The sequence below is a fragment of the Polyodon spathula genome, chromosome 52 (genome assembly GCF_017654505.1).
Source record: "Polyodon spathula isolate WHYD16114869_AA chromosome 52, ASM1765450v1, whole genome shotgun sequence".
NCBI classification, from domain to species: Eukaryota; Metazoa; Chordata; class Actinopteri; order Acipenseriformes; family Polyodontidae; genus Polyodon; species Polyodon spathula.
Window position 1 is genome coordinate 845871 of NC_054585.1, and position 12465 is coordinate 858335.

At 42.4% G+C, this 12465-nt stretch overlaps 1 protein-coding gene across 1 annotated transcript in view; it reads right to left on the reverse strand.

The window, feature by feature from the left end:
- Positions 1-242: 242 nt before the first annotated feature.
- The window catches only part of LOC121307080 (nucleus accumbens-associated protein 2-like), a 48840-nt gene continuing 36617 nt past the window's right edge, over positions 243-12465 (reverse strand). Inside the window, exons 2-6 of the mRNA XM_041239194.1 lie at positions 7219-8140; positions 5530-5706; positions 4678-4783; positions 1537-1634; positions 243-1419 (exon numbers count right to left, since the gene is read on the reverse strand). Of these exons, the coding sequence (XP_041095128.1) occupies positions 902-1419; positions 1537-1634; positions 4678-4783; positions 5530-5706; positions 7219-8077 (1758 nt within the window). The 5' untranslated portion in view covers positions 8078-8140 and the 3' untranslated portion in view covers positions 243-901. The remainder of the gene's footprint in view (positions 1420-1536; positions 1635-4677; positions 4784-5529; positions 5707-7218; positions 8141-12465) is intronic.

The window sequence follows — 12465 nt, forward strand, 5'->3', positions numbered from 1 at the left end:
AAGGCAGCTTGCAGGCAAACTCCAGCATATTCAGAAGTTGGTTCCCCCTGATGTAAGATTGAATTAGAATTCTCAGTCCATGTTCCTCTCATCCAAGGAACTTCCCTTCTCTAGTGCAAATGTACACAACCAGCAGGCGTTTATATCAAATACAAAAAAGGCTTCTCTCAAAAGGGCAGATGAATGTGGTATTTGGCCAATTCTGCGGGTAATCGCTCAGCAAGCCCCCGCCCCAACCCCCCCCCCTCCCCTCCCTTTCCAGCAGTTTAAAGCCTGGAATCTACAATCCTTCATAAAGCAGTCTGAAATGTTGCAGCACAGCTTCAGACAACCGAAGCAATTTTGCAGGTTAGTGGCTTGATAATTGTATTCTCTATTAGTTATTCATGCAAGAATAGTGTGTGTGCGTGCGTGCGTGCATATGATGTGGGGTACAAGTGCTAGCAGCTGTTTTTGTGTGCAGACATTTGCAGGTGCATGAATTTATGCCTGTATGTAACAAGTTTAGGTACAAGTTTACTTAAGTCTCTCTCTTGGGTAGCTACAGCTATATTTTTATAGGTTCTTCTTTCCAGAACCATACTGATGCAGTTCATATACAAAAATGGCAGGCTTTCCATGTTTCCTTTTTTTTTATTTATTCGTTGTTATGTGTCAATAAAAATCCACCCATCCCTATAGTTTTATATAGAGTAGTTACTGTTGTTTTTAATTGTATGGCCCTCTCAACAAAAATGTGCGGTTGGAAATTCTGTTGACACAGTAAGGAAATGGTGTGTAATATTTGGGGTACTGTGGGGGAGAGAAAAGTAACATCATATGCCTGTGTGTGTGTGTGTGTGTGTGTGTGTAGGTGTAAGTATGCCTGTTGATTTTGTACAGGTTTCCCTTTGTCAGACACTCATTGCCCGTTTATCAGCAGTGGTTCTCCATTTTCCTCATGTTGTCTATCTGGCGTGTGTTGTCGGCCGCCGCTGCCTTCCGCAAGATTGAGGGGGGTCTGTGCCTGTGGACCCCCAGAGGCTTCAGCAAGCTCTACATCGTCCTCCTCCTCCCCCTCTCCCTCGGGCTCCTGCCCCTCTGGTTCGAAGGGTGGGTCGGGGCTTCCCTCCAGCTCTAGGCCGGGGCTGGGATGAGTACTTAATGGTTCTTTGCGCTCTGTGTAGATACGCTGCTCAAAGCTAAAACTAGCAGTGGTCAGCGGTTGGAAATCAGGCTCGAAAAGCAGGCCAGCAGCTCCCTGCCCTGGCACTACAGCACCGGGCACTCCACCCCGGTACACCTCCATCCCGTCCGGCAACATTGACTTGATCTTGGGAAGCCAGCGCTTCCGGACACGGCGTGCATTGGTGCACATGTCAGCCGCAATGACGTTCATCTCACTCTCCTTGAAATTTGGTGCAAAATTCTGACAGTACACTGGAAAGAGAGAACAAAAACAAAGCCAAATAGCTGTGATAGTAACATACACACCTCCTGCCAAGGATATAAACACACCCAGCACTAAGACACATGCATGTGTGTGTGCTCACTCACGTTTGACAGCGTTGAGGATTCGGCTGTCCAGCGGTTTCCGGCTTGGGTCACTGGTTGATGAGCGGATTCCTGTCCCACAGCTGTTAGCTAGAGTGTTCCTGCAAAAACATAATTTTAGACAGTAAAATGACCCAGCAGGAGGCAGCACTAAAGCTACTCAAATCAAACACATTCACAGGAGGTATGACTGAATGATGCTTCAGCTCATATGTAAAAGGGCTGTCTGATCTTTTCAATAGATCAAACAATGTTTACACTACCCTCTAAAGGTACTTGGAGAGATGAATAAAGGCAGAACATCCGGTGGTGAAATTTGTTAAGTGTTTTACATAACAGAAGGTCCCTGGTAGCTGACCGATCCGATAACTTTGTCATACTGGTGTTAAAGATCTCAGTGATTCAGCAACAGCATATCTACATAACCCATTCCATAGCCTCAATGCCCTCCGTGTGAAGAAGCGTCTCCTACCCTCCGTCTGAAGTCTGTCGCTACGAAACATTCAGTTCTTTCAAGCTTAATAGTCAATTCCCGTTTGCTGGACTCCTTGGGGTACTGTGTGATGAAAACGACACCGTACTCCAAATCAACACCCGGTAGTGCATTTTATCTCACTGTCTTGCTTACTAAATACCAAAGCAAAAAAACATTTCTTTACACAGAAACATTGGTTTCTGTTATGTTAGGACTGTCGGGACAGTAATAACATTTACCAAGATCACAGTATGATGAAATGTAGCAGCACAACATGGGGCTGTTCAGTGTGTCTTGAACAGCCAGCAAGGTGGTGACCAGGGCAACATAAACCTAAACAGCTCTGGTCTCGTGCAGCTGATCTACAAAAAGACAAAAAAAAAAAATCGAAATATTTTTATCGGAATAGGTCGTTGTGCCTTCAATGTCGCCATTTCTATTATTTTGTAAAGATTTTGTGTGAAAATGTTCATTTACTGCACCAAGATAGGCCTGTCTGCAGCGCAGCAGCAACATTCCAAAACACTTGCATTCAAGGCTATCTCCTAATATAGCCATCTACTGGAAATACACAAGTAGGTGTGTGTAACAGGAGTTTCCATCGCCTGATCTGATTACTGCATTATTTACCGTGCCCTGCTCATACAGTACCCACTGAAAAAATATTATTTTATTACTTAAGTTACAAAGACATCTTTCATATACGAGGCTACCACTATTGTGCAGCCCCTGTTGACTAATTTTACAATACAAATTGCCGCAAAGCGCTTCATATGAATAATAAAACATTTGACAAATATTAATGAAAAAGCAAGAAAAATCAATAAAAACAAAAGAAACACATAATACAGTAACACAAGGCAAATAATAATTTTAGCATAAAATGGCTACAGTATAAAAGTGTGTTTTTAATAATTGTTTTAAAAGCAGGGGCACGATGCTTCTCTTAAAGAGCAATGCAGACCATTCCAGAGGCTTGGGGCCCTATAACTGAATGCTCTACCAGCTGTGTTTTTTTTAAATGTGTGGGACAGTAAGCAACCTGGCATTCTGGATGTCTAGGAATATATGGTATTATTTTAAAATCCAATGGTGTGAGGCCATTTAATGCCTTAAAAGTTAAAAGCAACACCTTAAAATCAATCCAGAATCGGATCCTGAAGCCAGTGCAGAGATGCTAGTACAGGAGTAGTGTGATCTTGTCTTTTAGTCCTGGTTAAAATTCTAGCTGCACATTTTGTATTGCAGTCAAAATAAGGCTTATTTTCCAGTTCTGGAAAATACAAAAGCATGCATCAATCTCTCAGTATCTGAGTGGGAAAGAATACTTTTTAATTTGGCAATATTTCTTAAAAAAAAAAAAAAAAATACATTTTAGTAATATTCCTGATGTGTGTCTCAAAAGACTTGGGTCTCATTTCGTCTAAGTTCATAATAGAAGCCACCAAGGAGTAAATCACTCATATTACTTTGTTGCTTCCGAGATCCTATAATCACCACTTCTGTTTTTGTCAGAGTTAAGCATTAAAACGTTTTCAAAACTTCCTTTTTTTTATGTCAGCAAGACAGATGCTCAATATTTACAGCCGAGGTGTCACCCTGTTTCAGGGATTAATATACCTGTGTATCATCAGCATAAATGATTACACTATGTAACACAAGTTTTGTTCCTGGGTAGTAAGTGTTATTTCCTAATTGCTTATGCCTCAAAAGTATAGAACATGGCTATTATTCCTCACAAACTTTGCTTTTGTGACCAGGACAGTGATATTTCAAAATATCACTATTTCCAATATACTGTATACAGTATAATTGTAAATCTCACTTCTAAATCTTTTGTAGTCATCTTTGTATTACTTTAGTATAAATACATGTTAATTTGGATTCATATGTTGTTTTTTTCTGACTTTATGTGAACGAAAAGACACACATTTGCCCATTTTCCCATTGGAAATAGTGATATTTTGAAATATCGCTGTCCTGGTCACAAAAGCAAAGTTTGTGGGGAATAATAGCCCTGTTCTATACTTTTGAGGCATAAGCAATTAGGAAATAACACTTACTACCCAGGAAAAAAAAAAACAAAAAAAAAAAAAATGTTTTTGTTACACAGTGAAATTAATCGCATAGCTATGCACCCCACATTCCCCCTGTTGTAGGGCAGGACTGTGCACCCCACACTCCCACAGTGTAGAGCATGACGGTGCACCCCACACTCCCCCTGTCGTAGGGCAGGACTGTGCACCCCACATTCCCCCTGTCGTAGGGCAGGACTGTGCACCCCACACTCCCCCTGTCGTAGGGCAGGACTGTGCACCCCACACTCCCTCAGTGTAGGGCGGGACTGTGCACTCCACACTCCCCCTGTTGAAGGCATGACTGTGCACCCCACACTCCCCCTGTCGCAGGGCAGGTCTGTGCACCCCACACTCCCTCAGTGTAGGGCGGGACTGTGCACTCCACACTCCCCCTGTTGGAGGGCATGACTAAGCACCCCACACTTCCTCAGTGTAAGGCAGGACTGTGCACCCCACGCTCCCTCAGTGTAGGGCAGGACTGAGCACTCCCACTCCTTCAGTGTAAGGCATGACTGCACCCCACACTCTCCCTGTTGTAGGGCAGTGGCCCTGATGGCCTCATTGTGCAGGTAGACAGAACAACCACCTCACCTGTCAAAGAAGGTAGCTAGCAGGCGCCGCAGAAGCACCTTGTGCTTGATGCCGGCACATAGGTGACAGTTCATCAGCTGGCCTCGGGTAACGTACACCCCTGTACCTGAGAGAAGGAAACAGTCAGGCACAGATGCAATGCTTCCTCAGGTTTGAAACAATAACAGGTTACATAAATGATAACATCGGATAACAGAAAATGCAAGATGCAAAATATCTCGATTTTCTAAATATATTTAGGGTACTTTACATGTATAACAAATAAGGAGATTAGTCTGCAATACTGAAAGGCAGGAGCAGGCTGCATGCCCCATCAGGCACAGCTCGGATATATTTTCATTCCAGAAATTCCAGTCTAAACTACTTTTCCAAACTTCAAAATCATGTCATTGTTCTTCATTTTCATTTATGAGAAGCACACAATAATACATTATTGATCTTTTAAAGCAACATATTAATTTCATTTTAATTTAAACATCTGATAAATGTGCAGCAAGCCACAGTTGCTCAGCTGCTTAATGCAGTACACTTTCAATTGGTTTTTAGAACAGCTGAACACAGCCGTTGCTGTGGCTGAGCAGAGGTATCAAAAAGAAGCTGGATGTCAATCATATTCAATATCTTGGTAGGTGAATCAGAAAGACAAATACATGGCATCTAAAACAGAAGCAAATGATATCCAGGTGATTTTTTATGTATAATCAAATAATTATAGAGAAAGAATACAAAATGCTTAAATTGGATAGCTATTCCATCCAACTACCCTTTCTGTCATTAAGAGGGGTGTTTCAGATGCCTAAAAAACTGAAAAGCAGTTGAAAAACTTTAAACCTGATGTGGTGAGCTTGTTACCTGCTACGAGTTCCAGCTTCTCTCCTGGGTCCCCTTCAGAGTACAGTTTTGGGTGGCATCGATACCCAATCTGGCTGATGAGACTGGCAGGGAGTGCCACCAGGTCCCTTCGAAGGAGCAGACAGGAGCGGTTCTCCTGCGAGACAGGCATGGTGGAAACATCGGACTTCTCTTGGACTGAGAGAGAGAGAGAGAGAGAGAACTGTAATATCTGAGACAGACAGGTAGGTGTGTGTCTATATGTATGTATGTATGTAAGATTACAAATAATGTGCTCTTAAATCTAATGTGAACTTATTTTTATTTGACAAAACCATCCATCCATCCATTATCTGTAACTGCTTAATCCTATAGAGGGTTGCAGTGGGCCCGAGCCTAACCCAGCAGTCACAGGACACCCTGGACGGGACGTCAGTCCATTGCATGGCAACTAAGGGACAATTTAGAGAGGCCAATCCACCTAGCCAGCATGTCTTTGGACTGTGGGAGGAAACTGGAGTACCCGGAGGAAACCCATGCGAACACAGGGAGAACATGCAAACTCCACACCGACAGATCCCTGAGGCCACAATCGAACCCAGGCCGCTGGAGCTGTGAGGCAGCAGTGCTAACCACCACACCACCGTGCCGCCCTTATTTGACAAAACCTTTCATGTAATTTAAGAGATAATCACAGAAAGCTTTGTACCAAAGAGAACTGGGTCTATTTTCTTGCAGGCAGATTAACCTGGCTTTTCATAGATCTGCTGTCACTACATTAAAAATCACCACTTGTGGAAAACCCTAGCTGGGATACTGAGTTAATCAGCAATACCAGGCAGGGATTGGTTCATTTTTACTACACAACAGGAGGCTGTGTGGTGCAGTGGTTAAAGAAGAAGGGCTTATAAAACCAGGAGGACCCCGGTTCAAATCCCGGCTCAAATCCCAGCTCACTCTGACTCACTATGTGACCCTGAGCAAGTCACTGAACCTCCTTGTGCTCCGTCTTTCGGGTGGGACGTTGTTGTAAATGACTCTGCAGCTGATGCATAGTTCACACACCCTAGTCTCTGTAAGTCGTCTTGGATAAAGGTGTCTGCTAAATAAACAAATAACAACACTGCTACCACCACCACCACCACCAGCAACTACAGACTACAGTAGAGTATAAAACAAAGATAATTTGTCAAAGTGGCGTCTCAACTCTCTATCATACAGAAATCTAGAAAGCAACTTATAAAAAGATTTACATGACTGGACTTGACAACAATATCTCTAATAGTGTTTAGTCATCTAGAAACAACATCAAAAAACAATGACAGCCCCATTAGGTCACAAGTGATGGTTTTACCAACACACACAATATAAAGCAGATTTACAAAGAACAAAATATTACAGTTGTTATAATTAAAATTCTTAATATAACCATTCTATATGAAATACAATTTTTAAAGATGGTTTGGTACAAGAATGTCCAGTATATATTATTTTCGGGTCTAAAAGTTTGAGGTTCAGTCCTCTAGAAAAAAAAAATAAAAGGAGACCATTTTGAATGACTATTAAACCACTTACACAAGAAGCGTGTAAGAGGTAAAATACAGTGGGACCCATGGAAAATCTCCCCAGTACTCTGGAAATGCTTACAGGAAACAATGTATTAAAAAATAGTATTATTAACAAGGATCAAACTAAACAGTTTTGGCTTACTGGCATACGCGGCTGGTGTTCTCCCACAGCCCTGCCCATAAGGGTCCTCTGTGGTCCCATCATACACCTCGTCTTCAAACTCTTCCTCCTCATTCTGGTAGGACTTGGGGCTGTCGGTGGTGTGCAGGCTGGAGGCACCTGGGCTGGAGCGCTCTCCATTGGGCACAGGGTAGAGCTGGGCACTGGAGAAAACAGCCCCAAGACTAGCGCTACTGCCAGAGTAGTAGAGAGGAGCCCCCCGGGCGAGCCTGGCACCCAGCACAACCTGGTCCTGCTGTCCCCTCTTATGAGCCAGTGCTTGGAGAGCCAGAGGAGACTCCATGCCTTCTTGTTTGATGCGGTTGCGCAGGGAAAGAGGCAGCGTCGGGGACCAGCCTGTAGAAGTCAACATGGAGGCTGCAGCCTGTCCAAGGCTGTTATTGATGGGGCTTTGGGGGTCTGATCCTGGGTCTTCCGCAGCTGCAGTCTGGGAGTCACAGTGAGGGGAGCTGGCTTTAAACATGAGGTCCATGCCGCGCTCCATAATGTGATGGATCTGCAGATACCCGGCTGTGTACATGATGACAAGCTGTTCACTGGCTGCCATGGTCAGCTTGCCTGTATAGCAGAAGGACAGGATCTGCTGGAAGCAGGCTGGAGGCACTGTGGAGGGCAGCTCGAAGTGGCTCTTGGAGCTGCCGCTGAAGAGGTCGCGGAAGTACAGGCTGCTCGCAGCCAGGACCGCCCGGTGAGCTTTGAAGGCCTGGCCCTTGACCACAATGGACACGTCGCAGTACTGTCCAAGCAGCCTCTGTTCATTCAGGCAGCCCAGCACTGTGCTCCCAAAGTTGGGGATCTCCATGCGCAGCAGCTGGGACATGGTGCTGGGTAATGGGGGCAGTCTTCAGGGGTTCACTGGGGCAGCAGCTATCTGGGAACGCATCTGTTAGGGGAAAAAAAAATTGTAATGGTTCTGCAGGTTTTTAAAACCATAAGAGTGACAAACAGACTATTAATCCCTATACTCTGATAATATAAATAACCTGTGTGACAGATTGTCTTTAGCAGAACTTTTGGTTAACTTCTCTAGATATTGGTAAAACTGTAAGCACGACATCTGGACAGTTGGATGCAAGCTGAGATTACGATACAGTACACTAACGTGCTAAATACAGTAAGTACAGATGGAAAGGTGTGGCGCCACCACACTGTATACTGTATCTCACACTCCGATTACAGTCAATATGATGTCCTTACCAAGTTTCATCATAAAGGAAAATCAATCTGGCAGATACAGGTGTATGTGTGTTCAGATAGAAGAACATGCATGGGTAAGAGAAAGCCATTCAAGCTCGCCCAGTTCCTAGTAGCTGATTGATTTCTGTCAGGTGGGTCTTAAAGGATCCAAGTGATTCTGCTTCAACACCATGGCTAGGTCACCCATTCCATACCCTTGCAACTCTGTGTGAAGAAGTGTCTCCTTGCCTCTGTCCCAGGTCGGTTCTCCACTTAATTTGGACCACTTAATCTCCACTCTATCCTCTGGTCCTGGTTTCTGTACTGCACTTACTGGTTTAACTTTGTCAACTCCTTTTCAGATTTTAAAGACTGCAGTCATGTCCCCCCCCCCCCCAATAATTTATCTTTGTTCAAGGCTAAATAGACTCAATTCTTTCAGCCTATCATCGTAACTCATTCCTTTAGCCCTGGTTGGTCTTCTTTGGACTCTTTCCAGGGCCACAATGTCCCTTTGGTGCTGTGGTGACCAGGACTGGAAACAGTATTGCTAGTGCAGTCTCAGCAGTGCATTACACAACCTCAGCATATCCTGGGCCACATTAGTGAAAACATTAATTCCTGGGACAGTGTAGTCTTGTTAAGACTGCTATTAACTTTATATGCCACAAGGGGGCAGTCATGGCAAAGTTAACTCCTACTTCTCCACCATAAGATGGAGACTGCAGACCATACATTTTAAAACCTATAACCATTTTAATTTAGTTACTAGCCCAGAACTAAATGTAACTAGGACAACAAGATGGGAATTTTACCCCAAAAGTTCTCTTACCTGTGGAACTTCCAGAACAGAACTGGCCTATTCCCATGTTCTTATATTTTCCCCCATGTGTATCAAATCCTATGTAGACCCACTTGTGCAAGTTTCCTCATTTTAAGGTTAAGTTTTTCTACTTTGAAAAACATTTTTAATAATTCATCTTAAAAAAAAAAAAGAATAAAAAAAGCCTCAATGTTAAATAACATACTGAAGACTGAAAGCGTTTAAACATTAAGCAGAAAACAAAACAAAAAAATATAGATCCAGAATAAGAAATGCACAAATCGGCCTACATAGGATAATATACCGTACATGTGGTGGGAAAAACAAAGAAGGACACAGCAGCAGACTCAAGTTAATTTCTATAACTATAGCCCCTAATATCTGCAACTTCCATAGCGAATATTTTATTTTTGGCCGTCACCTGTAGGAAAAAAAATCCCATCTATAGACCCTTGCATTTTACTGCTACAATGTTAAGTCAAGTACAATAAAATCATGACATATGGCAGTTGGCATTGGTTTTCACAGTAAATGCATTTAGCATTAGGCAAGCACTGTAAACTGCAGGTTGGACGGTTCCACAGGTGAAGCGAGATTTCATGAAGTAGACTGGTTAGGGTTTGTCAAGAGCAGAACAAAGGGTACCGAATGAGTGTAGAAAAAAGAAAGAGCTCGAGCACAGCTAACTGCAAAATAGCTGGGCTCTGCCAGATCAGTAGGGGTTTATTTTATGGTTCTCCAAGTGTATGTTTCTTCCACTGCTTTGCATATGAATGACTGCCAACATCTCTCCCTCCCTGCACCACCTCCCCCTGGGTGTCAAGGCAGCTCAATACCTCAGTAAAGAATTCAGCTCTGCGGTTATCCCTTTGCATTCCTGAGCTCACAGAGGTTACTGCATGTAAAGTTTGACGATTAATCTATCTTTGCCTAAAATTAATAACAAGTTCATTAATATATGTACATTTAAGGTAATTTCCAGAAATTATGTAAATTGTAGCAAGTCATTTTCAAAAAAACATATTTTAAAGTTTCATGTTGACAGAAATAAGTTAAAATTTGGGTGGAGTCATTGCACTTCACCAATTTAACATAAGAAATTACAAAATGAGAAGGGGTCACTCAGCTCACCTATGCTTATCCGGTTCCTAGTAGCTGATAGATCTCAATTTTGTCAAGCTAGAACTTAAAAGGATCTCAATGATTCAGAATCAGCATGACTCAGTAACCTATTCAATACTCTCCCCCCACATTGCGTTAAGCAATGCCTCCTTCCCTCTGTCCTAAAAGTACCTCCACAAAACATTCACTCCTCCACACTGAACAAACGCCAACACATTCTCACTCCTCCACACTGAACACTCGCTAACACAATCTCACTCCTCCACACTCGCTAACACTCACTCAACCACACTGAGCATTTGCTAACACACTCACTACTCCACACTCGCTAACACACTCACTCCTCCACACTGAACACTCGCTAACACATTCTCACTCCTCCACACTGAACACTCGCTAACACATTCTCGCTCCTCCACACTCGCTAACACTCACTCAACCACACTGAGCACTCGCTAACACTCACTCCTCCATACTGAATACTCGCTAATACACTCACTCCTCCACACTCGGTAACCCACTCACTCCTCCACACTGAACACCCGCTAACACATTCTCGCTCCTCCACACTCGCTAACACTCACTCCTCCACACTGAACACCCGCTAACACATTCTCGCTCCTCCACACTCGCTAACACTCACTCCTCCACACTGAACACCTGCTAACACATTTTCGCTCCTGCAGCTAAATTCCTCTTGGTACTCTCCCCTCCCATCAAATAGTTGCTCCTTGGATATGCAAATGCGTGTCTATATCAGAAGGCACACATTCTGATTTTACTAAGCATGCACACAGTCTAAATGGAAAACAACACAAATGATTGTGTGGCACACCATACTTACCTTCTAATAAATCCATGCGTTTTAAAATACTGACAACGTCACCAAGAGAAACATTGTCTGAATTGGGTTTGCGTGGAGAGACATTAAGGCAGCCATGTTGTTGCAACATAACTTCTCATCTCAGACTATTATAATCTACTAAGACTCGGAGGGAAAAAAAATATATATATATATTCCATTCCGAGAGCGAGAGAGAGAGACTGATTTTGATTGAGATTATTTGAGCACTTCAGCCAATGAAAGATTTGAGCCCTTCAGCTAAATCAAAATCTTAAACAAAATAATCAAAATGGTTTAATAGATCAATTAAAAAAAAAAAAAAAATATATATATATATATATATATATATATATATATATATATATATATATATATATATATATATATATACGTATGTATATAAAAGGCAAAAGGCACTTCACAGAGCGTTTGAAAGGGACCAAGAACAAAAGTACACACAGAGGGTACTTGGGATTGCAAACACAAGTCAAAAAGGAAGTTAGAAAGGCCAAGAGAGAGATAAGCATTGCTAAGGGGGCTAAAAACAATTCCAAAAACGTTTTTCCAATATTATAACAACAGATCATTCCAAGAGGAGGTTAAATGTGTAAGAGAGATACAAATGGCAAAATCATAGACGAAAAGAAAAAAAAAATAGCAAATATATGAAATGACTACTTTTCACAAGCTTTTGAAATCCGGACAACATGCCCCAACATGTCAACCTGTTCCTATCCAGTTTTAAATAACTTTAGAATAACTGAGGCAGAAGTGTTAAAGGGACTAGGAGCTCTTAAAATAAACAAATCCAAAATGGAAAATTACCCATATGGTAACAGTATAGAGACATTCAACATGGTTTTAGGAAACGAAGATTGTGTCTAACTAACGTGCTTGATCTTTTTGAGGATGCAACATTGACAATGGATAAATTTCAAAGCATATGACATGGTTTTCCCACATAAAAGATTAATTCTCAAACTGAACGCAGTAGAGATTCAAGGAAATGAATGCACATGGATTAGGGAGTAGTTAACATGTAGAAAACAGAAAGTACTGATTAGAGGAGAAACCTCAAAATACAACGAGCTAACCAGTGGAGTACCACAGGGATCAGTATTAGGTCCTCAGCAATTCCTAATCTACATTAATGACTTAGATTCTGATACAGTAAGCAAACTTGTCAAATTTGCATACAACACAAAAACAGGAGTGGCGAATACTGTTGCAGCAGCAAAGGTCA